The sequence below is a fragment of the Brachionichthys hirsutus genome, chromosome 16 (assembly GCF_040956055.1).
Source record: "Brachionichthys hirsutus isolate HB-005 chromosome 16, CSIRO-AGI_Bhir_v1, whole genome shotgun sequence".
In the NCBI taxonomy this organism is placed as follows: Eukaryota; Metazoa; Chordata; class Actinopteri; order Lophiiformes; family Brachionichthyidae; genus Brachionichthys; species Brachionichthys hirsutus.
The window spans coordinates 1,773,766-1,797,795 of record NC_090912.1 but is presented as its reverse complement, the minus strand read 5'-3'; the positions used below and the strand labels follow the sequence as shown (position 1 = coordinate 1,797,795).

The window sequence follows — 24,030 nt, the reverse complement described above, 5'->3', positions numbered from 1 at the left end:
GTGGTGAGGAGGCGCGTGAAGCCCCCCCCCCCCCTTTACCTAAGCGCCTGTGACCAAAGCTTAGACCTTCCAGCTGGTGGCAGTGTCCCACCTCTGCTTAGAACGAACGCTTTTAGAGTCGCTTCTTCTTCTTGACCTGAAGTGGAATTTGGTGAGAAATGCCCCCCCCCCCTCTTTTTACATTTTATAAAGAAAAAACTTTTCATTTTAACCAGTTTTATGGAGAAAACTGTTTTCAAGTTGCCTTTAATTAAGAACTGTTGTTGTTTTTGATCCCCCCCCCCCCCCCACCATAAACACATATTTATTTAGGTATGTTTGAATTTATCTTTTGGCCAATAAAATGCAAGGGACTGGTCTAGTGCTGTTTGGGGGGGGCCTTAGCAGAGTGTTGCATAAACATTAAACACTATTGGTTAAAACGTTTGTGGTTCTGAGCCTGTTTCGAACGCAACACGGTGTGTTCAGGTGCTTCCGTATCGGCTTCGGGTTTTCACATTCTCCAGATTAAATCTGGAAGCTCCGATTGAAATGCTAGCATTTAGCTTAGCCTGTAGCCGGGGATGGATGGATGGGTTGTGGTTCTGGTCTGAAGGCAGTATTCCCCTCTCAGGATCCAGTCCACCGACGGTCGTGCGTGGGATGCGCCATCCATCCGGACGCATTCCTAATCCGGATTAGCTGCATCAGCTCGAGGACGGCCAGTCTCTTCCCCCTCCGGGGCGGCGTCCTCAGAGCATGACTGAAAACATCTGGATGTTGCTCGTGTTTGTTTGGAGCTGGTTATGGGTCGCAAGCAAGTCCGGTATCAGAGCTCCGTCCGGGTCCGGGTCGGGCTTTCTGAGGCTCTCTCATACGTGGCTGTGGGGGCTGAAATTAGACGGGATGTTTCGCAATATTTGTTCTGGATAAAAATGTAACAACGAACAGGACAAATATAGTTACTAAGAATATTACTGGTGGATTAAATTAAGATCATTAAAGGGGTTGTCCATAATCTACCATGAAGTCCTGTATCTGTTGTCATGGTAACACTTTTTTCCTTCTTTAAACCTCAACTATTGAAAGCTATTCTTTTAATCTAAGGTCTGGATCATGATCCAGATGTTGATCTGGTCGCACAGGAAGGTGTTGGAGTTGGAAGAAGTGAAAGGAAATAAAAAAAGATCTGATCCGGATTAACAGGAAGGAGAAATCCAGAATCCACGTCTGTCTGCCTCGACATTCTATTTGAAACTCCTCCGTGGGCTAAGATCCACAGACTCGGGACATTGTGAGGCAACGCGAGAAGGAGGGGTTCCCGTTATTCCTCCTGACACGCTCCTCTCGGCGCCGGGGGGGTCCTCGGACCCCACGTTGGGAACCACACAAACACATTATTGACGCCGCGCCATTCATTCCGGGCTCATCCGAGAGGCGGACGCGGCTCACCCGTCCTCCAAAGTAAACCTCTGGGGCGCTTTTTCCTTTTTTCTTTTACGCGTGATTGCGCGCGTGCGTGATCGCAGCGACGGAGCATGCACCGACACGAGGACTCGAGGAGGACGTGGACAAACCGGAGACTTTTATTCTACAAATGCACTTTGTTTGTATGCGTCGTCTGGAGCGTGGAACCGAGGAGCGGCGCGACCGGTGAGAAACTTCCTCCCGTTTTGGAGCCGCTTCCCGGGAAGAAGTAGAAACGCGCAGCGAGACCGGAGGAGACTTTCTCGGTTTGGTGCGCCGCTGTGCCACGAACCAAAAGTCCGAGGCGTGAGTGGAACCAGATGTGGAGAGAATCTGGAGGGGGGGGGGGGGGGGGGGGTGCTCTTTGTTTTCTGTGTCGGGGTCGTTCAGGTTGTAAAGATGACGAGGGGGTGACGCTGCGTTTGGCGGCCCCCGGGGCCAAAGACGACCTTTACATCTTTTACAGGCTGCAAAATTAACACATTCAGATCCAGTCCTCGTCGGACCTGGGACCAGTACGCGTTCCGATGGTGGTGGTGGGGTGGGGGGGGTGACATCATGGAGTGGCATGAAACTGCATGATTTCACTTTTGGAGCAGAAAGGGAGGCGTAGATTACGAATTTCGATCTGAAATGAACTATTTTCAAGCCAAATGCTTTAAATGAAGCGTAAACTTTAAGCTTCAGCTTCCTGACAGAAAAGCTAGAATATATTCCGCGTTTGTTATGAATGATGACAGATGGCAGAAACTCTCTCAGAAACCGGATTAAAACTTGTGTTGCTTTTTTACATTTGACGCACTTTCATGTTTTTATGTCAGCCTCGCCAAACTCCAAACACAACAAGTTTGGAATTTCTATAAAAATTAAATTAAATATCTGAGGCTCCAGGGAAAATTTATTGCGCTCCAAATTCAGCTGAATAATCGAAAATAACTGCATGCGTAATAATGAGTCACAGCTGAAAACGCAACAACAAGGAGTCTGTTGAGTCCAAAGGAGTCCTCTGACCCGGTCCAGCTGACGGGTCTGACTGGAGACGGGTTCCAGCCGCTCTGCATGAAAACGGCTGCAAAAAGGGGGGGTGGGTGACAGGGCAAAAGAAGAGGATGAGTTCACAGCGGGGGGGGGGGGGGGGGGCTGTTGGGGCCCAGTGGTTTAAAGTTAATCTGGAATTCTACGCTTTCCCTCTTTCCTCACATCAAACGCGGAGGCTGCGTCCTCCAGACTGAACTTTCCTCCGGGCCGTTTTCAACTCGTGTTTGTTCCGCTGCTTCAAAAGCTTTTGATTAGCAGCATGAGATGGAGAAAACTCCGCAGACAATGCAGCAGACAGCCTGCCTGCCCGGGCTCTGCGTTGAACTGATCTATTGTGAACGTGTCAGACCTGATTCCTGCAGCGCGTCACGCATCATTCAAACCCTGCGTCGCTGCTCGTCCACGCGGAAACGACCTTCAGGGTTTAAAGGAGACCAGAAATCAAACATGTTAGAAGAATAATAACACAGACCTGAACTATTGTGTGACTTTTAGCAAGATAACCCAAAAATGTACAGACGGATCTTAATGAAACTTTCAGGAACTCTCGGGAATGTCACCAGGAACAGATGATTACATTTTGATGCTGATCCAGATCAACATGTGGACGGTGTAAATCCAATTAGGATGGGAATGAGCTGCGCGAGTGCTTTTCTATATTGTTTTGCCAATAAATGATCATTTAAATCAGGGGTCCCCAAACTACGGCCCGCGGGCCGGATCCGGCCCATTTCCACATTTGGCCTGGCCCCCTGAACAATACCAGTGACCCAAAATAAAATTTACTTATTTTCCTTTCCATACAAGTAGCCTCCCTTTTGTTTTTAATGATGGTCACATACGGCTAGAAAGTTAATGTTCCGATGTTCTGTAATATCAACTTATTACATAGTAATTACTTTGTAATAACAGGGCAGGTTTCCTCACCTCCACGGTGGCATGGTTGGCAGCATTGTTGAGGGGGGCAAAATGGCCCTGGTATCGAATCCCACTACGGGAATGAGATGGAGCAGGGGCAACAGGGTAGGTCCAGGGCACACCTGAGCGGAGTGGAGTGGACCAGTGGTCCAGTTCACTCCGCCCAGGTAAGGCCCTGGGCCTACCCTGCCGCCCCTACTCCACCCCCACTCCCACAGTTGGATGCGAACCCAGTTCCTCTGGCAGTAGACCGGTAACCCTACCGACTACGCCACCGTATAGGTGAGGAAACTTGAGGTATTCTCAGACCACAGCGTGTTGTTATGTTGTTCTGTGTTGCTATGTTGTTCTGTGTTGCTATGTTGTTGTGTTGTTATGTTGTGCTTTTTCCTTTTGTGTTATGTGGAGTGGGCGTGTCTCCGACCAGGCGACGTCGTACTGGATTCAAAACCAGTGCCTCTGGTCTAAAGTCAACAATGCTACTGTCTATTTATCCTAATGCTTGGTGGGGTAACCTCTGGGTGGTGTAGTGGGTAGTGCGCTTGACTCCCTGCTAGAAGATCCTGGGTTCAAAACCAAGGCATGCAGCATTCAGGTTTTTTACAAGAATTTGAGGTTTGTTGTTTGCTCCTCTGCAGCTGTATTGGATCAGCTGATTGATCCAGTCGTTCTTCGCCTCTGCACTTCGTGATAGTGCTGGAGAGAGACTGAGTTTGGGTGTGAGAGGCATTGCGTGTGTGACACTCGATTCATGTCACTGTGTGTAGTTGTGATGGTGAGATGAAGCCTAAACTACAGCCCGCCTCCACATTCGGCCCCTAAATGTTTAGGCACCCCTGCCATCGTCACACTTTTCCTACAAACTGGCCCCGGCCCTCCATCAGAGAAGGGAAAAGTGATGTGGCCCTCACAGGAAAAAGTTTGGGGACCCCTGATTTAAATCATTATTTTGTGCAAAAACAAAAGTCAGATTATTTATTTATTTATCTCCAATGCAAATATACGCCGAAACCCATTTGTTGCTGTGGCTGTAAAACTAAATGCACATTGGTTCTGCTGGCGACGACGGTTCTCTGGAACACTTTACGGGAGAACGGGCCTTTTGATGTCTTTTCTTTGACATGCCGACAGGAGCCACTAGAATAGGGGCCTTGTGGAAAGATGGTCTTGACCCAAATGGATTTAAAGAAGTGTTTCAATGCGTTCTAAGTTTCAGGGGAGGCAGTGAACGAGCAGCAATCACGCCTCGGCGCTGGGCGCCACCGTCTTTATATAAAGAGCAGGGTGGTGATTAGCCGATTGCACTGTACTCTACCGCTGCTCGGTTTGCCATCGGCCAAATGAGCTGACATGGCTTCTGAGAAACTCGAACCACAAGCCCGAGTTGAAGGCGAGGGGCGTGCCGGCCATCCCGTGCAGATTACAGGGATTTTTATGGAGCTCTTGTTGGGACTCCATTGTGTCTGTGAAAAGCAGCACAGGAGGGTTTGGAGTGTTTGGGGGCCGAGAGGTCGGAAACAAGGACAGAGCGGATTAAAGGAGTCGTATTTTTCAGACTACCCAATGACCCCCCCCGCCCCCACCCAACCCACTTCCTGGCCTCTCACAGGAGCCCGCCGAGTCGGAATGCTCCGGGTCTCGCTCTTCCTCCTCTGAAGCTCACGTCCAAGAGGAGTGGGGCTTTCATGTGTGTTTTTGTGTGTCCTAAAAACAGAATCTTAATTTAGAGTCACTCCTACACTTCTATTTCCTCCTCTCTCTTTCTCCCACCTTCTCACCGACACACATTTATACTTGCAATCCCGGCTTCTAGTGTTTCGTAGAAATCCTTTAAAAAGAAAAAAAAATAGAAGAGGGGAAAAAGGAATGCTGGAAACCACAATATTTTGGTTTTTTTTGAGAAAGGTTGTTGGGTTTCGTTCTTGAAATCCTGGTCGCATCCAGCCGCCGCTTTGAATATGCCAATTTCAACACTTTCTTGCAGTAACGCTGCAGCAACGCTGCGTGGAAAACATGCTGCAGGCAGCTCCTCGGAGATCCATCCTTACTGGTCATGCCAATAAGAGCGCCAGTGTGCAGCAGCACGACTGGAAACAGACGCCCATTCAAGCCGGTTTCGCCAAATGAATCAACACGTGGACCGGCTGAAACATTCCGGTCCGGCGTATCAGAGTCAGCCTTACGATAAAAGACTTCGTATTTAAACGATGCAGCGCTGAAACAGGAACAAAGAGGCGCCGCAACGTGTAGCCGTGCTACCGGGTCAAGCCTTCGGTCGTTTGGACCTCGCCTAGCAACCACTTTTCACCGTTGACCCCCAGCGTGGAGCTCTGTCCTATGACTTTTAGGGTTATAACGATGAGATGTAACACTCGGGGGGGGGGGGGGACACGACCCAAACCAGCTGGAGCCCAGCGCTGCATCCGTTCATGGATATTGATCCAGCCGTCCTGTTTCCATTCGCGTTATTGACCGATGCTCTTGCTCCCTTCTGTCTGCGCAGCGCCGCTGGACTCGGATGAGTTTGCTTTCTTTCACGTGGGCGCCCAGGGGTGCCTGGGAGTGCGGGATCACTCCCTCATCCTGTCACGCTCCTGCGAGGAAGTCAACCAGCGCTGGAAGTGGGTGACCCGGGGTCGCCTGTTCAACCTGGGCTCTTCGCTATGCCTGGGCCTGACCACGGGAAACCTCTCCTCCCGATCGGACTCGTCCCCTCTGGGCGTGTACACCTGTGACCGTGAGCCCCCCAGGGTGCGCTGGACGTGGAACTGTGGACAGGTGTTGGACAACCTCAACAACTACCTTCCCTCGCCCTCACTCTGGAACTCCTCCAGCTCAACCCAGGCTACGTCGTCTTCCTCTTTTTCAACGCTCAAATGGACGGTCCACAGCGGAGCGCAGGACCTGTGCTCCAACACGTATCGCGGTAAGCATCCGCATTCAGAACTGCATGGCAGCGCAGCTAGATTTAGTCCACCTGGACTAAGATCGGAAACGACACTTCAGTCGGTGAAATTCCACTCCGAGCCACTAGGTGGTATCTAAGCTCCAAGCAGCTGCAGTACTTGTTTGTACTCGTTTCTGCTGAACTCTATCTCACTGCTTTGACTGTGTTTTAATCGTGTGTTTGATTATAGAGTTGCTGAGAAAACAGATTTCTTTCAGATGATTTCAGCTGACACCTTCAACGCCCCCCCCCCCCTCTGCCCCTCAGAGATCTACACCATCCAGGGCAACTCTCACGGCCGCCCCTGCTACCTGCCCTTCCTTTACGACGGCCAGTGGTTCCACAGCTGCACCGGCATTGGGCGCGAGGACGGCCACCTCTGGTGCGCCACTTCCTACGACTACGGCAAGGACGAGCGCTGGGGTTTCTGTCCCGTAAAGAGTGAGTGGACGCACCGCACCCATTCCTGACCCGCCTTCTCTTCCGACTGACGTCCGTTCCCCTCGGCTCGCCGTCAGGCAGCGGCTGCGAGACCTTCTGGGACACCGACCCGTTGACGGACAGCTGTTACCAGTTTAACTTCCAGGCCACGCTGTCCTGGAGCGAAGCTCGGATCAGCTGTCAGCAGCAGGGGGCGGACCTGCTGAGCATCAACAAGCTGCACGAGCAGACGTACATCAACGGTAAAGGCGGCGCACGCACACCCCCACCATTCTCCCGGCTGGAAGAATTGATTTTTCAGGAGGTCGTGATTGGCTTTGCCAGTGTCACGCCACACCTCTGCCCTTATTACATAACGATCCCAATACAAAATCGGTTCTCTAATCCGGGAGCGGTGTCGTCCTGCTGTTCCAGGCTTGCTGACGGGCTACAGCGCTGCTTTGTGGATCGGCCTCAACGATCTGGACATCCACGGGGGCTGGCAATGGGCCGACGCTTCGCCCCTCAAATATCTCAACTGGGAAACAGGTTTGACCATAAAACACGACCCAGCCTTCTGCTTTCTGCTTTAGATGCTTTTGATGTAGACCACTGGAACATTTAGAGCTAAAGACCCTCAACGACCTCGGTATTAGTGACGATCTAAGGTCTTCGTCCTGCAGACCAGCCAAAGCACGCCGAAGAGGAGAACTGCGCCGTGATCAGAACCGAGTCGTCGGGTCGTTGGCAAAACCGCGACTGTTCTGTCGCTCTGCCCTACGTCTGTAAGAAGAGGCCCAACGCCACCCTGGACCCTTTCACCACCGGTCAGCGTTCAGGCTTCCGGACGAGTTCCCGCGTTTTCTTACCGAGGCGCCACAATCTCATGGGCTCTTATCTGGTTGCCCCCACAGACTCGTGGGCGGACGATGAGAAGTACGAGTGCGACGTGGGCTGGCAGGCCTTCCAGGCCGGCTGCTACAAGCTGACCTCAGAGATGCTCGACTGGGACACGGCCCAGAAGACCTGCCAGAAGATGGAGGCCAACCTGGTCAGCATCCACACCCTGTCCGAGCTGGAGTTCCTCCTGCGCAACCTGAAGAGAGGTGAAAGGCCTTTCTTTTCTTTTTTTTTACCTCCAGCAAGGAGGATGTGTTTCTCTTCGCTTTCCCCCTTTCCCGGGTGACGGGAGTTGCTGGAGCTTATCCCAACTTGCTACACCCCGAATGCATCGCCAGCACATCACGGGTCCACACATAGACAACCATTCACGCACGTTCTCATACACTAAGGACAATCCGGATACCCGTCCAAAAAATAATAATAATCTGGATTTACTTTTTCAAAACATCATCTCTTGTAAAATATGCATTCAATTCAGGGGTCCGATATGAAATAGCATGAAAAATGTCTTCTGGTTCTGATCCACAATTAAGTCAGGAAATCCGGATCACCATGTGGCCGGTGTAAATCCAATTAGAAGGGGCGTGAGCTGCTTAGCGGAGGTCTGCGCTCCCTGAGCAGTTTTCTGCGTCGGCAGGCGCAGGAAATGGAATTTAATTCAGTCGTATCAGCGTTCGGTGCGCCTGCATCGCAGGACGGCGAGTAGTGAGCGGCTCTCAGGAATATAATAACTGTTTTCACAGATGTGTTTTATTATAGGCACGGCAAATCAGGACTTTAAATATTTGTATCTGTATAAATGCACTCGTATTTCTGCCTGTGTTTAATCTGGAAAACAGTCAAATTTTAAAAGCTGACGTTTTGACCTCCAGCGGTTTGCCTAAGTTTTATCCCCATGAGCTGAAATAAAACTCCTGCTGTTCCTGTTCTCCGCTGAGCTGAAAGAAAGACGGCACCACAAAGCGAATCGCGCTCTCAGGGTCAAGGACTTGCCCCCCCCCCCCGGTGATGTTTTTTAACCCCCCCGTGGAAAAGTTTAGCAGCTTTGTATTGAAGCGATCCTGATTTCGACGCCTATTTCTGTGCTCCCGAATTTGCCGTGCCGTCAGACGTCGACCAGCTGTGGATCGGCCTCCACGACACCAAGATGCAGATGGACTTCCAGTGGACCGACCACACGCCGGTCATCTTCACCCACTGGCACCCGTTCGAGCCCAACAACTTCCGCAACACTCAAGAGGATTGCGTCTCCGTCTGGGGAGCCGTGAGTGACCTTCCTCGCTTGCTTTGATTACGCTTTCCGGCGTTTGTGTAAAGCAGGGGTCCCCCAAACTACGCCCCCCCCCCCCCTCCACATTTGGCCCGGCCCCCTGACTTTTTTTCTGTGATGTTATTACAACGTAACAACATGCTATGCCTGTAATATCAACTTATTACAAAGTTATTACTTTGTAATAACAGGGCAAGTTTCCTCACCTCCACGGTGGCATGGTTGGCAGCATTGTTGAGGGGGGCAAAATGGTCCATCTCACTACGGGAATGAGATGGAGCAGGGGCAACAGGGTAGGTCCAGGGCACACCTGAGCGGAGTGGAGTGGACCGGTGGTCCAGTTCACTCCGCCCAGGTAAGGCCCTGGGCCTACCCTGCCGCCCCTACTCCACCCCCACTCCCACAGCTGGATGCGAACCCAGTTCCTTCGGCTGTGAGTCGGTAACCCTACCGACCACGCCACCGTATAGGTGAGGAAACTCGAGGCATTTCCAAAGTCAGACCTGTCAAATAATAAGTTGATAGTTCAGACGGCGGTGTGTTGTTGCATTGTACTGTGGAGTCGATGTGTCGCCGACCAGGTGACGTCGTACTGGATTCGAACCCAGTGCCTCTGGCCTAAAGTCACCCTAACCCTAACCCTAATGTTTGATAGGGTAGCACCCAGGTCTCGGTGGTGTAGTGGGTAGCACACTTGACTCCCAGCCGGACGGTCCTGGGTTCAAAACCAGGGTGCGCAGCGTACAGATTTTCTACAAGAATTTGAGGATTGTTGTTTGGTCCTCGGCAGCTGTATTGGATCAGCTGAGTAGTGATGGCGAGTTGAAGCCTCGTGACCCCCTTAACAATACCAGATACTTTTTTTCTGTGACGAACACAGAAAGGGTTATTTGGTTATTATTTATTTTATTAATAGTGTTATTATTTATTTCCTGACTTTTTTTTCTGTGAATAAAGGGTTATTTGGTGGCTGTCTGGAAAACAATAAATGTTTAGGCACAAACTGACCCCGGCCCTCCATCAGAGAAGGGAAAAGTGATGTGGCCCTCACAGGAAAAAAAAGTTTGGGGACCCCTGATGTAAAGGGAACAGCTGTGTTGCCTCTCTCTGTTTGTTTCGCCCCCGTCTGCAGGAGGGCCGCTGGGATGACAGCCCCTGTAATCTGACTCTGCCCTCCGTCTGCAAGAAACTGGGAACAAATAGCGACGGGAAGCCACAGCACCAAGACTGCAAACAAGTAATCCTCTTCCTCTCTCGCCGTTCCCTGCTGCGGATTTCACGTTTCCTCCTGACTCTTACGGTTCTGGCTTTCATTCACGAGATCCTTCTCCTGTTACAGACCACATAAATACTTCGGACTCGAACTCCGTCCAGCATCGGACTCGAGTGTCGCTGGAAGCATAATGACTATTCAGTGTATTCCAGTTCGTCCCTCAATTTTGACCACTTTGGCGACTTATGGCCGAGCCGGCATACGACAAAACCCTCGGAACCAATTGTCGTCTTAAGTGGACGACCCCCCGAACACAAAAGTGAAGGCATTAAATGGGGTAAATGATGCTTGCATCTTTGGGAAACGCGTGTATGCAAACGGAAATAGATTAGCCCAGCAGCTTCTGGCAACCACTAAACGGCAGCTGGAGGATCCGTCTACATCTGTCTGTGATTTAGGAGGCTGTAATTCCCTCCATGTGAGGCTTTAAGCCTCTCGTACCTGACTCAACTGACCGTTGCTCTAAATGTCGTTTGTGTTCTACCAGCAGTGTGTGACACAGAGCGACGCTGCATTTCTGCTGAGCGTTGATTTACCATCCAAACACTCTGAAAGCCGAGAGTCGTGCTGCGTATCCCGACAAAGACCTTTTCTAGAGATGGACTATTTGTTTGGTGTAATGAAGCTTTCCCCCCTCCCCTGAGGGAGGGGGGGCATCATGGGTGGTAATGTGACAGGGGTCATTTGGCGCGGCGCTCGCTGTGGAGCCCAGCGGCGGTGCACTTTTTCTTTCCTCCCCTCTCAAGCGGATGAGGTTGCTTCGCTCAACATGTGGAACAACATTGACCCGCGTGGTTCTGAACTGAAACGCTCCATCCAGCGCCGGGATCGTGACGCAGATTGCTTATTAATGCAACGCTCTCACTTCACCCAGCTTCGGTTTGACGCATCAATATGAATCCATTTAGGATGAGTTGAGAAGAATGCTCTGTGCTCTGCTGGAACACTGCAATACCACCAAGGGTGGTAGGGGGCAGTGTCGCTTAAAGTCCCGATAAACTTGTATGAAAACAAGTGAAGCATAATGAAAATGATGCTCTTCCTCTCAGGGCTGGAAGTGGCACAGTCCATCCTGCTACTGGGTGGGAGAAGATCTACTGACCTTCGACGTGGCCAGGAAGTCCTGTGAGGACTACGGCGCTGCCCTGGTTACCATTAATAACAGGTGCATTTGGCTCACACAGTGATTTGCAGTGCGCTTCTGTCAGTGCTGCCTGTCTGAAGGTCTTTTTTAAACCCCTAAAGGTTCGAGCAGGCCTTTGCCAACAGCCTGGTGTTCGGCCGCTCCGGGGATTCCTTCTGGATCGGCCTCCACGACCAGGGCAACCCTGGCTCGTTCCATTGGCTCAGTGGGGATGAGGTGTCCTACACCAACTGGAACCGAGACCAGCCAGGTTGGTCACAAATATCCCGTTTGACTGGGATACGGAAGGAACAGTCCGGGCGCCTGTGCTCTTAGACATTTTGAACCGTGGATAAAACCTTTCTGGTTAAATTGTGTTCACTGATGCCCGAGGCGAGGCAGGGATTTACATAATTTATTTAAAATGCCGTTATAGTCAGTAGAGATAACATTTTTAATGATGCATTGCTAGAACATTTGCATCCAGAGCCAACTTTGGATTTTATCTACAAAAAAATAAAATAATGGATTGGTCCCAGGTGGTTTCCCCCCCCCCCTTTGGCCCGGGTTAGGGTTAGGGTTAGAATCGTGGCAGCTCCATTTTCCAGATACATTTCAGGCTATTGTAACTTTTTTGATTCATCATGCTCATAATTACTAAACCGTGCCTGGAGGTGGGACAAACAGGCGTGGGTGAGTCTTTTGGCTTACGCACAAACTGGTGTAAAATTCGAACGGAAAGTACATTTCTCTCATCTGCAATTATTTTTCAAGACCCGCTTAAAAAAAAAAAAAGATCCATAAATGAGATTAGACAGAAGGATTAAATCTCATCTGCGTTTATTTCACCCCTCGTCTGTTTCAGTCGGTGGCCGCGGCGCCTGCGTTTCCATGGCAACGGGCTTCGCAACGGGTCTGTGGGAGGTGAAGGAGTGTGCATCAGCGAAGGCGAAATTCATCTGCCGCCAGAACCAGGACACGTCGCTGAGTCCCGAGCCCCCGGCCCCCCAGCCGACCCCCAGCCTCAGCGGCTCCTGTCCCGGTGGCTGGAAGAGCAACAGCAACCTGCGCTACTGCTACAAGGTTCACCCTGCAGAGATTCACAAAGTGCAACGCGTCGCACTTCGGTGCGGCGGCGTCTGAATTTCCTTCCCTGTGGCTCCTCGTAAAGGTCAATAATTCACTTCTGCGTAGGAGGAGAAGAAGAACAAGGAGTTAGAAGCAAGTGAAGTAAAATTCTGCTTTGCTTTGAGGATAATAACCAGAAGGGCGGCGGCTAGAAAAAGACCTGGCCAAACTGTCTCTTTTAATTAAATTCAACCCAAACAAAATAAATAAATAACTAAACTAAGCTAAGGATTTTCATAAATGTCCATTTTTAGTTGATTGCTCTCCGTCTCTCTATCACTTCTCTATCCATCTACTTGTTCTTGACTCTCCACCTACCTCTCTCTTTCTCAACCCAGCCGTTCCAGACAGATGGCCATCCACTATGAATCTTAGGTTCTGTCCAAGGTTTCTGCCTGTTAAAGGGAAGTTTTTCCTTGACTCAGTCGCCAAAGCTCTTGCTCTTGTGGGCCAAGTTGGGTTCTGGGAAGATGGCTTCCTGTTGTGATCTGGCGCTACAGAAGTCAAATTGACTTGAATTGAAACGGACGCTGTTCTGCAGGTCTTCCACTCCTCGCAGCTGGAGCAGAAGCTGAGCTGGCTGCAGGCTCACTTGTTCTGCCAGCGACACGGCGCCAACTTGTTGAGCATCAGCGATCCCGAGGAGGAGCACTTCGTCATGCAGGTGCTCCACGAGGCCTTCGGGTGGGTGTGGCTCGCCGGTACAGGTGACACGCGGCGTTGTGTGACGATGCTGATGGTGATCGGTGCTGGTGATGTGGCCCGCAGAGAGTCCGAGGACCACGAGCAGCACTGGTTTTGGATTGGACTCAACCGGAGGAACCCCGCGGATATTGACAGCTGGAAGTGGAGCGACGGACTCGCCGTGAGTAAAGATGCACCTTGGCTGTGTAGCAACAGTTGCTAGGTGGAATGATGGAAACATTTCTTTTTTGCGTTTCAGTTCACGTACCAGAACTTCGGCCGGTACTACTACAACGTACGACAATGTGCTGCAGCAGACCTGGGCAGTATGACCTGGCTGGCCATGCATTGTGACTCGGAGCTGGACTGGATCTGCAAGATCCCGAGAGGTACGGCCAGGACCTTCGGGATTTTATGTTGCACATCGTCTATTCGCCTTGCGTCATACTTTGATTCGAGTCTCTAGACGTCAAACTTCTTTAGTCTCTTGACTTTTTGTGCATCCCTTGTGTCTGTTTTTGTTTTTTTAGGTAGCATTGAGAAAGTACCAGAGGTCTCTGAAGGTCAGTCTTATTGCCTTACCTTTGAACGTCACTCTGCGAAGCGAAATCGCCTTTGAAAGACTCCCTCTTCCGTCCCCTGTCTGTCTTTCCGTCCTCTCTCTCTCCCCTTCCATGCCAGCTGCCAGTTTGCCAGAATGGATCGGTTTCCGGGAGGCTGAGTATAAATTTTTTGACCACCGCACCACTTGGGAGCAGGCCCGAAGGATCTGCTCCTGGTTTGATTCCTCGTTGGCCTCTGTCCACTCAGCTTCAGAAGAAGCTTTCCTGGCCAACACTTTAAGAGAGGCACTGCACACTTTATCACAAACTTTGTCATTGAATCTAAATCAAGCAGCTAATCCTGCGTTTTTAAACCTTTTCACCTTTGGTCTCTCACCTCCAGATTGTGAAGGTGGAGGGCAGCAACTGGTGGTTAGGGCTTCACAGCTACGAAAACGATGGCCGCTTCCGCTGGTCTGACCGCTCCGTGCTCAACTATGCGTCCTGGGGTCTCGGCAGGCCATACCCGGTCAGCCGTGATCGCAAATGCATCTACATGACCGCCGGCAAAGGTTAGCTCTACCGATGCGAGAGGCCTTTGTGGACTGAAACACGTGCATTTTCACACACAAGCCTGCATTTTCCATCCCCGAACAGGAGATTGGGTCGATCAGAAGTGCCACTCCGACCTGCCCTACATCTGCAAGAGAGTGAACGTCACAGGCACCATCCCTCCAACTCCATCAACCCCCCACCCACCGTCAGGCTGTCCTGACGGATGGTCGTCCTTTCAGCATAAGGTAGAGATCAGCCATAAGGATGCAGGACATCTATCTATCCTTCTTTAACGTGAGCGGTGACATTCGGTGTTTCCGCAGTGTTTCCGAGTGTTTGATCAGTCCTACCGGGTCACATGGTCCGCAGCCAAGTTGAGATGTGAGACGCAGGGAGGCGTGTTGGCAGTGGTGTCCAATCATTTGGAGCAAGGTAATGACAGCATGCTGCAGGCACTACTGTAAGTTCGGTTTGTCCCCTGAGGGGTCGCCACAGCAAATCAACCTTCTCCACCTCACCCTGTCCTTTGCATCGTCCTCCCCAACACCAGCCGCTCTAATGTCCTCCCTCACTACGTCCATGTATCGTCTCCTGGGTCGACCTCTAAGCCCTGTTCCCTGGCAGCTCCATCCTCAGCATCCTTCTACCGATATAGTCCCTGTCTCTCCTCTGGACATGTCCAGTCTGGTCTCTCTGACCTTCACTGTCCCTCTTATGGTCTCATTTCTAATCCTATCCAACCTGGTCACCTCAGCGTCTTCATCTCCACCACTTCTAGCTCCGCCTCCTGCCTTTTCCTCAGAGCCACTGTCTCTAAGCCGTCCATCATGGCTGGCCTCACCACTTTCTTGTAGACATTTCCCTTCATTTTCATTGATACGCAATTAAACAAGTACATTGATGCAACCTCTTCTCCACCTCCCAGCCTTTGTCACCACCCTGCTTTTCAATACCAGCGTCGACCTTTGGATGGGTCTGACCTCCGACTCCAAAGGTCAATTCCAGTGGACCAAGGCCCGCCTGCTCAGCTACACCAACTGGGCTCCCGGGGAGCCGCTCGACAACAGCGGACCGTACCACAACCGGACCCCGGTATTCACAGCACACACCAGACGCGCCGGTTTTGTCCGTGATGTTCTGCCGTTTTTAAGTGTTTCGCCGTCCTCTCTCAGGGTAACTGTGTGGTGATGGTTCATGGGAACCCAAAAAAGAACGCCGGGATGTGGGCATCTCGAGCCTGTGAGATGGAAACCAATGGTTTCGTCTGTCAAAGGCAACAAGGTGCGACATCGAGTAACCACGACAACATGTTTCAAAAGCTTTAGAGTATTCATCTCGTGGACTTTGTCACTTCTTCAGACTCGAGTCTCCCACCTGCGCCGGCTCTTATTCCCGCCTCCCTGTCGAAGCCCATCGAGCTGGGAGGAGTGACTTACCGGGTTGTGGAGAAGCGCCTGGACTGGATGGGCGCTCTGCACCTCTGTGAATCTCTGAACGGAACCCTGGCAATTGTGAGGGATCCCTATCAGCAGGCTTACCTCACGCTGCTGATCAATAGCCTGCACCGGCCGGCCTGGATCGCCCTCTTCAGCTACGGGGTGAGCCCAACGACAAAACTTTAAATTCATTCACACAAGAGCAATGGCATTTTTATTTTATTTTTTATCTTATCAGGACTGGAACTTTGCCTGGCTAGGAGAAGAACGACTTTCATATTCAAACTGGCACGAGGGGGGTCCGAAAAAAGTCGCTGGATGCGGTCACATGGAAACTGCTGGCCAATGGACTGCTGCCTCCTGTGATGCTAAGCTGGACGCTGCTATATGTCAGATTGGTGGTGTGTGTTTTTAGGAACAGCAGCAAATCATCACGGTTAGTTGATCAATTCTATGCATTAATCTCGGTTTGATCTTCCTGCTAGATGAGTCCGTGAGTCACCATTGGATCTACCCCGGCCGGTGCCCCCACTCTCTGGGAGGGTGGGGTTGGGTGCCTTTCAGAAACCACTGCTACGCCTTCAACCTGCAAAGTCTTAAACTGCAGCAGGATGCACGCATGTTTTGTAAAAAAGGTAGGCCGTCATTTCGGGAGCGCTCGAATGTTTCCTGAAAAGTCGAGTTTGACTCGTCTGACCTCCGGAACGCTACCGGCAAGATACAGCGATGCGTCTAAAGTCAGACGTGTTATTCATGAAGGCAATTCGCTTTTCTTTACTTGCTTTTTATTCCCTTCTAGCGGGAGCAGAACTTCTCTCCATCTTGGATGAGACGGAGAACGGATTCGTGTGGGAACACATCCAGAGCTATGCGGAGCAGGCACACGGAGCCTGGCTGGGAATCAACGTCAAAGGTCCCGCAACGCAATCTCAGACACTCCCTCCCACCTCACTGCGCCGAAGCAAACTTATTGTCCTGTCAAAAGTTTTTTTCTATTTTGAACCAAACATATTAATTTTAGTTTGCTTTTAGGCAACTTTTCTTGCTTTGCCTGCAGATACGTTTTTCCTTGTTTGATTTCTTTTAAAGACTAATTATGAAACAATTAATTCAGTAAAAGAAGCCTGATAAAGACAGGTTCAAATAAATGCTTCGGAGCAGCGAGAGTTATCAGGGCAAAGTTAATTTATTTAAGGATGCAATTAGATGATTTAAGTGAAGTTCCCTGGAATATTCCGGATAAACGAACGCAAAGAACTGAATCCAGCGCTCCTCAAGATGAAGCTCAAGTCTCGTCTTCCCTGCTGCAGGTAGAGGTCTAGTATGGAGCGAGGACACGGAGATGTCATACACCAACTGGGAGACGCATGACGTGGCCTTCTCCGTGCTGTCTCCCAACTCCTGCTTCTGGATCCAGAGCAACAGCGGTTTGTGGAAGCCGGGCTCCTGCAGGAATCGCACACACGGAGTCATCTGCAAGCAGCCTCGCAGTAAGCACTAACAAACCAGGCGCGCTGTAGCGAGCGGAAAGTCGTGCTCAGAACCAGGGTTGGCGGCTGCCAATGAGATCAGATTAAATTAAATCGTTTTCCATGATCGTGCGGATGTTTAGCGGGGGATGGTCCATACGCAGCAGCGGTGACCTTTAAGGCGAGGCAAGAATATTTATGCAGCAGGATTCAAACACGAGGCGATTCAAAGTGCTTCACGAGAAACAGAAAAATAAGGCATTAAGAACATGAAGATGAAATATTGCTGTTGAAAGATTAAGACATCAGAACACAGTAGAATTTGCATAAATTGGATAAAGAGAAAATCCAGAATCTAAGCAAGTGCTGCACATTGAATAGAAGTGGCTCAAGAATGGGCCCTTGAGGAACACCAAATATGATCAATTTACAAAGATTCGCATATCAATCCAAGTGTAATCCTTAAATTGAGCGGACTATTCAGCCAATATGAAGCAGCCACAGGAAAAAAACAAGGTTGGGAAATCACGCAAAAAGAAAGGGATTTAAAACGAGATTCATTTTGACTAAATATCTCTTTTTTTCCATTTCAGGTATTGAAGCCTTGTCTTCAACACGTAAGCATGATAATCCATTTTTATTGCATTTTGTTCAGGATGAATTGACTCTAATCCCGGCTCCAATCTTCTACCTTCACCTAGAGGATAGTGACCACCTGCCCACTCTGATCGTCGTCTTGGTGACGGGCCTGTTGCTGGTGGTTCTGATTGTCAGTGTGATCTACTTGTACCGTCGCCGGACTGTTGGAGCCAGAGGCTCCTACGACGGCGCCCGCTACAGTCGCACCAGCTCCAGCCTCACGGAGCAGACGGAGAAAAACATCCTGGTCTCCGACATGGAGCTGAATGAGCAGCCGGAGTAGCGACTCGACGAGGACCAACCGAATCTGAACTGGACCCGACCTGAAACAGTAGAGGCTGATTTCAAAGTGCCATTTAACTGTTCTTTTATCTCTATTGAAACAAAACAAAAAAAGAAATATTTTGGACAATGCTAAAGGGCTGCGTAGAGCGTGGCACGAGTTTAGTTTTTAAAAACGGATCCCTGCCTCCTCGAGACTTTACAGTTTCTCTCCAGACCAATCAGATCCCTCCAGACATACACCTTTAAAAAAAAAAGTCCTCATGAAGGCATTAAATTATTAGGCTAGTTTTATCACCTGTCTCTGATCCTTGGTGCCAACGTAAACTTTCATTTGCCTTACTGCTCCCATTTTGATTAATAACCCCATCACTGCCACAGATCTGCTCCTCATTGATCAATTTGCTTTTTTCGGGACCAAATCAGCCTTTCAATTGTATTTTTTTTCCTTTGTTGCCAACAGTATTTTACCAGAACTTGAAATGCGGTTTTGTTGTTTTGTTGCGTTCGCGTCTGTTTCATTGATTTGACGTTTTTTTCCCGTGCAGCTGTAGAGAACCGATACTGGCCTGGCTTCTCGTGAGCCTGCCTTTCTCCTTCGCTCTGCTCTGACACGTCAGCGCCAGCTGTCTGAGGAGGAAGGAGTCCAAATGTGAACGTGTGGAGGACGATAAGGACTGTTACTCGTGGTGGCCTCCACCCGTCTGGGGGGGCAGCACTCGACAATCGTGCACATTTCATGGTTCCGTGGTGAACTTTTGTATTGAAAGCTGGTCTTTGGGTAGATTTCGTTGTCTTTTTTGATACTGCAGGACTCAAGGTTGTCAATAACTGATCAGGCGTTCACATTCCATTGACCTGTGCACATTTTGGCACTTTCTGTTATTATTGTCAGCTTCAATTCAATATTCAATATTAGCCAGCCACTTTGCGTCTCGTAGTTATCTTTAAATCTTTTCTTTGCTTTTCCCTTCGTGTCGCCATCTGGAGCTCATTCAGCATTTTTTCTTTTTTTTTTTAAAGGACAGTAAAATGGGAAGTAAGATCTCTGCGCCTGCACCTTGAAAAAGGATTTGTGGTTTAACACTCGCATGATTCTGTTGTTTCTAACCAGATTTCCATTCGGATATTGATCTCTCTTTTTTTGTAAATGAATATCTGCTTTTGAACCAGAAATGAATGGTAAAGGAAATGAGGAAACTTTTATGGGATAATTGCCAACACTTGAAACTCTCATTGGCCCACAAAGGAAATCATCCGCTATGTGAACGACACCGTTGTATATATGAGAGCCGGATTATGTTTTAAACGTTCATTTCTTTGTCATTTTGAGATTGTAAAATGTGTTCCAAATAATGGTGACAACTTTCAGAGTTAATTTGCCTCCTGGAACATTTTTTCTTTGCCCCTCGGCTATTGCCTCTGAGGGCATTTGCCTCCTTCTGCTCGGAGGAATGCTTCAGAGCCGTTTCAGCCTTTTGGTGTTTTATTGAGTTGCCGTGAAAAGAAAAATGAAAAAAAAGGTGGCTCTATGAATTTGAGTAAGACAGAGGGGGAAGGGAGGTGGAGAATGTGTGTGTGTGTGTGTGTGTGTGCGTGTGCATGCAGTCTCCAGCTGTGGAATGTTGAGTCGGCAAGAAGAGCTCAGTGGCACGTCTGGAACCAATCAGAGAAGGACGGCTCAGGGACTTGAAGGGTCAGGCTGGGGAAAAAATGAATGATAAATGGGGGGGGGGGGGGTGTGAGGAGGAGTGTAAAGGTTGCAGTGGGTTGTCCCGGGCTTACCCTGGCCTCTGCTGGTGGTTTGCTGGGCAGGGTCATCATTGGCGTGCTCCCCCAGGTGAGATCGTGTTTATGATGCAGGCTGGTGTCTGTCCCTGTGAAGATTACCTGAAGCACCTGTTCAAGCTTTGTGTCATTTTTTATATGAAATTAATAAAGTATATGTTCTCAAAGCTTCTTTGCTTTTTTTTGGTTTTGGCACTTTATATGATAGAAACCAGTTGTCCCCGTTGAGATGTTATTGATCTACTGGCAATTAAACCAATGGATGATTAGCAGACTGGTGGGTTGTAATGTGGATATGTCTCCACTAGAGGGCACACCTTTCCTTCTGCATGGGGCCCGTTTTCATTTGGCTCACTCTCGTGTTGCTTTGTGTTCAATCCTAGAATTCCTGATCCTTTGTGGATAAAATCGTTTTTTTTGGAAATAGCGTGTGACTTTGTTCCTGACAGCAGGAGTGTTGTGGTTTGCAGGCTTTCTTGTGAAGCCCTTCCACAGTTCGATGGCACTGGGACATCGGCTCCAGGTAATACGTGGATGGATGGACCCCCCCCCCTGCTGGGACCAGAACAGCAGCTGTAAACCGAACACTCCGTTCTCTCCTCCGACTGGATGACGCACCGTGCGCTCTCTTCCTGTCTGAGACAGCATCGACTAAATGACTTATTATTCAAATCAAACTGGCACCCTGTGCTCCATCTCTCTTAGGATGGACGTCACAACTCAACGGGCTGCGTGCGCGCCGCAGGCATCCAGCGGTTTGAACGTTTACAACGCGTCTCTGCTGCATGAAAGAAGCTGCCCTTGAGTAACTTTTGCTATTTTGCATTCTGCCTGTGTGTAACATATCCACCACATTTTCACCTCATTTGGATGCTATAACTGTAACCCACAGATGGGGGGGGGGGGGGGGGGGGGATTTTAACGTGTTGCGTCCACGTTTGGAAACTTAAGTCTCTTCGCATTTATGATAAATCATATATAACTGAATATTTCGCCTGTATTCAACACGCAACTGAACGGAAACAGTGATTTGGAATTCTGCCTCCCGCTTAAACACAGAATCAATAGGCTCTTATTTTGTAGATTTCTGAGTGGCTGCTGCGTGCTTTTTGGCTGCACCCATCCTCGGACAGAGCTGGGAGAGCTCTCGGCTGAGATTGCTGCCTGGCGCAGTCGCCTGGTGAAGCTCGACGGCGCTCCGTCCATCCACCTGTCCCCGCTGCGAGACGCTCGTCCTCCGAGTCAATACAATAATCCCGTTTGCCAGTGGGTTGCCTTTTGCAAACACTCCGACAGGTTCACTTTTCTCCCACAGCTGTGAAGGCTTCATTTGGAAAAGGCCATTGATTCTGAGTCAAAATGTTTTCTAAAGCAGAAAACAAATCTCTGTGTGACGGTGTCTTTAAAATGGGGATCAAATCCCCTTAATCTGCCTCCAAATCTAATCAAATCTCGGATCAACCGTGACAGCAAAAGAGCAGGTTGGGGAAAAAAATCAAATCAAATCTGGTCGGTTCCGTCCAAACTCATTTTAACACCTGTCTCTCTCCTCTCTGTGGCGTTTCCATTGCATGCTGTGCTTGTATTTTGATGTGTGTGTGTGTGTGTGTGTGTTTGCGCTGTGATGGACAGTCGTGCACAACAGGGCGCGGAGGCAGGTTGGAGGACTGGAGGCAGGGTGTGGGGCAGTTATCTCCTCTGTACAGATGGACACGTCTTCGCCTGCGGGATGCTGCTCCTTCTCAAGGCCAAGGAGGAGAGCGTCCGTGTGGTGAAAGGGATTATGGGTATTCTGTTCCCAGTCTCTCCCTCTGGGAAACCTGAAGTTGAACTTCAGAACTGGACAGCTCCATAGGCTATATATGGAGCTGTCCGGTGCTGATCCTGAAAGTGACGTCTTTTCTGCGGCATTGACTCGGGGAATGTTCTCTATCTTGCCCACTTCGGTTGTTTGTTTTTGGTTTGGTTTGTCCGTGACAAGACAAGGTGGTGGCTTTTTGGTGTTGCTTTGATTTTGTTTTGTAAAACTGAATATTTTATTGTAATTACTGTGGCGGCTAAAGAGTTAAATAAAAAAATTAATAGTTATTTAACAGCATGTTAAGGAGTAGTTACATTTATTTTACATTACATTTAGTTATTTTTTTTACTGTGTTACGGTTTACATTTGGCCTTTGGAGGGCAAACATAATGCTAATGTGGCCCTTGGAGGATTTGAGTTTGACACCCCTGCTCTATAGTCTTAAAACGGGTGTTTTGCGTGACATTTTTTGCAGTGACAGGATCTTCTGGCGATCCGCGGACCTGCAAAAACAACAAAGAGGGTTCCGTTATCACCGCCCAGCAGGGACAGGATTAGAGACGTCCTCGTTCGCGTGGATTTCTGCCCCAAAATAATAATAATAATGCGGCACAAATTAGTAAAACGCATAAAGACAAAAGGTGAAGCTAATTTATGGAAAGCCTTAATCCGATATTAACCCCACCCGAACGCGTCAACACGCGCTCCTCGGTTGTGCGCGCCTTGAGTGCGCTTGAGGACTCCTGAGTCATGACGTCACGTCTCCGTCAGCCGATTTCCGTCAACTCCGCTTCTGTTAAAATGAATGTGAATTTATGTGTTTGTGTGTGCGTGTGTGTGTGTGTGTGTGTGCACGCGCGCCAGGATGTGCAAGAAGAGTTCTATTGTTGGTATAAATTGCTTGGCCCAGGCGTGCCGCCTCTCTGCGTGCCCCCCCTCCCCGCCCCCCACTCATCCTCCTGCATCGATCTAATCCTTAGCTGTAATGACTTTCTCTGTTTGAGAGCGAGGGATGGGCCACGAAGTAAAGTTGGTGGGGGTGGGGGTGGGGTGGGGATAAGAGGCGATGTTGGAGAAGCGGCGATCTGACGGAAGTTGTCATCGAGGAAAGAGTTCATCAAATGTTCAAATGATTTGTGAGGACAATCCTCAAAACTCAAAGGGAGAGTCAGCCAATCCGGAATAAAAAAAATACATATATATAATCTGAAGAAATACGAACAAGACGAGGCGATTGTCCCCTGAATGGATGAAGGATCATCGATCATCCATTCCAGATACAGTGGTACCTCGACTTACGAATGTCCCTACATCCGAAATTTTCAGGTTACGAAGTTTCTGAATGGGAAAATATTGCCTCTTGTTACGGAAGCATTTCAGGATACGAGGTGAACTCTGGGAGCGGCGAATAGCGCTATTCGCCGCTCCCAGAGTTCACCGAACGTAAACAAACTTGTAGCTGCTCTGCCATCTGCCTGGCAACCCGTTGCGTATGCGTGTATCCCAGCACGCTATTCGTGTCCCCCTCGTGTCACCCGGAAAAAGTGTTGACAAGTCGGGCTATTGCTCATTATGATGACGTCTGCCTCGCACATTTCCGACGGATTGTCAAAAGCCGGCAAAAGCAGACGTCATCGGATCAGTTTTTCAAGAAACGCGAGGCAGAAAACACCGCAAAGGACCAGTAAACAAAGAGGACAAAAAGTAACAGCTAACAGGTAGATTAATATTTTAAAAAAATATCATAATGTAGCGTCCGTCGGACGCTGGAATAAGCACACGACGGGTAACTCTCCGTGTGTGTGGGTGCCGCGAGGAGGAGGGGAACGGGAGAGCTGCGGGAGCTACGCAGCTCTCCCGCAGCTCTCCCGTTCCCCTCCTCCTCCCCGCGGCACCCACACACACACACCGCCCCTCCTCACTGGATGCCTTTGCGGACTCTCTGCAGCGTAGGAATAATGAACACTCCTAAAACATGAACCGTTACAATACTTTTGCGGGGCTTGGAACGGATTAGTGCATTTACATTCAAAATGCGTCTCTACTTACGAAGTTTTCACGTTACGAGGTTAGTCCCGGAACGGATTAAATTCGTAAGCTGAGGTACCACTGTAGTCACCAGTACTAACACAAGTCCAGAAGAGGGCTGTCAAAATGCAAGGCGCCGTTGCTTCCCTGTTTCAGAGAGCAGAGAATAACGAAGCTGAGGCACCGACAGAGTACAGAGGACTTCACAGAATGGCTGCCCACCATCCCATCGTCTCCGGGAGAGCTGGCCTGGCACGCCGGACATCAAGGCGGAGGCCCTCGAAGCTTCAGACGCTGCGTCCATGCCTCCGGTCGACTCCTTCTCACGTCCCATCTTCAA

At 49.6% G+C, this 24,030-nt stretch overlaps 1 protein-coding gene across 1 annotated transcript; it reads left to right on the top strand.

The window, feature by feature from the left end:
* The first annotated feature begins 1,517 nt into the window (after window positions 1-1,517).
* Window positions 1,518-18,074, top strand: mrc2 (mannose receptor, C-type 2). The gene is made up of 29 exons (XM_068749738.1): window positions 1,518-1,632; window positions 5,906-6,328; window positions 6,617-6,790; window positions 6,868-7,032; window positions 7,205-7,318; window positions 7,453-7,596; window positions 7,684-7,875; window positions 8,782-8,936; window positions 10,075-10,179; window positions 11,265-11,380; window positions 11,461-11,609; window positions 12,204-12,421; window positions 13,008-13,150; window positions 13,235-13,331; window positions 13,410-13,539; window positions 13,681-13,713; window positions 13,832-13,998; window positions 14,096-14,264; window positions 14,350-14,492; window positions 14,571-14,679; window positions 15,173-15,339; window positions 15,420-15,528; window positions 15,607-15,845; window positions 15,922-16,084; window positions 16,169-16,318; window positions 16,483-16,596; window positions 16,994-17,173; window positions 17,746-17,769; window positions 17,854-18,074. Exons 1-29 carry the CDS (start codon window positions 1,518-1,520, stop codon window positions 18,072-18,074), a joined length of 4,428 nt encoding a protein of 1,475 aa, XP_068605839.1.
* Window positions 18,075-24,030: the final 5,956 nt, after the last annotated feature.

Bases quoted from the DNA above. Each gene is read 5' to 3' on its own strand.
- mrc2 (XM_068749738.1), top strand. From the start codon at position 1,518: ATGCACCGACACGAGGACTCGAGGAGGACGTGGACAAACCGGAGACTT. The intron at 10,180-11,264 runs GTAATCCTCTTC...TCTTCCTCTCAG, and splicing joins AGCACCAAGACTGCAAACAA to GGCTGGAAGTGGCACAGTCC. The intron at 11,610-12,203 runs GTTGGTCACAAA...CGTCTGTTTCAG, and splicing joins CTGGAACCGAGACCAGCCAG to TCGGTGGCCGCGGCGCCTGC.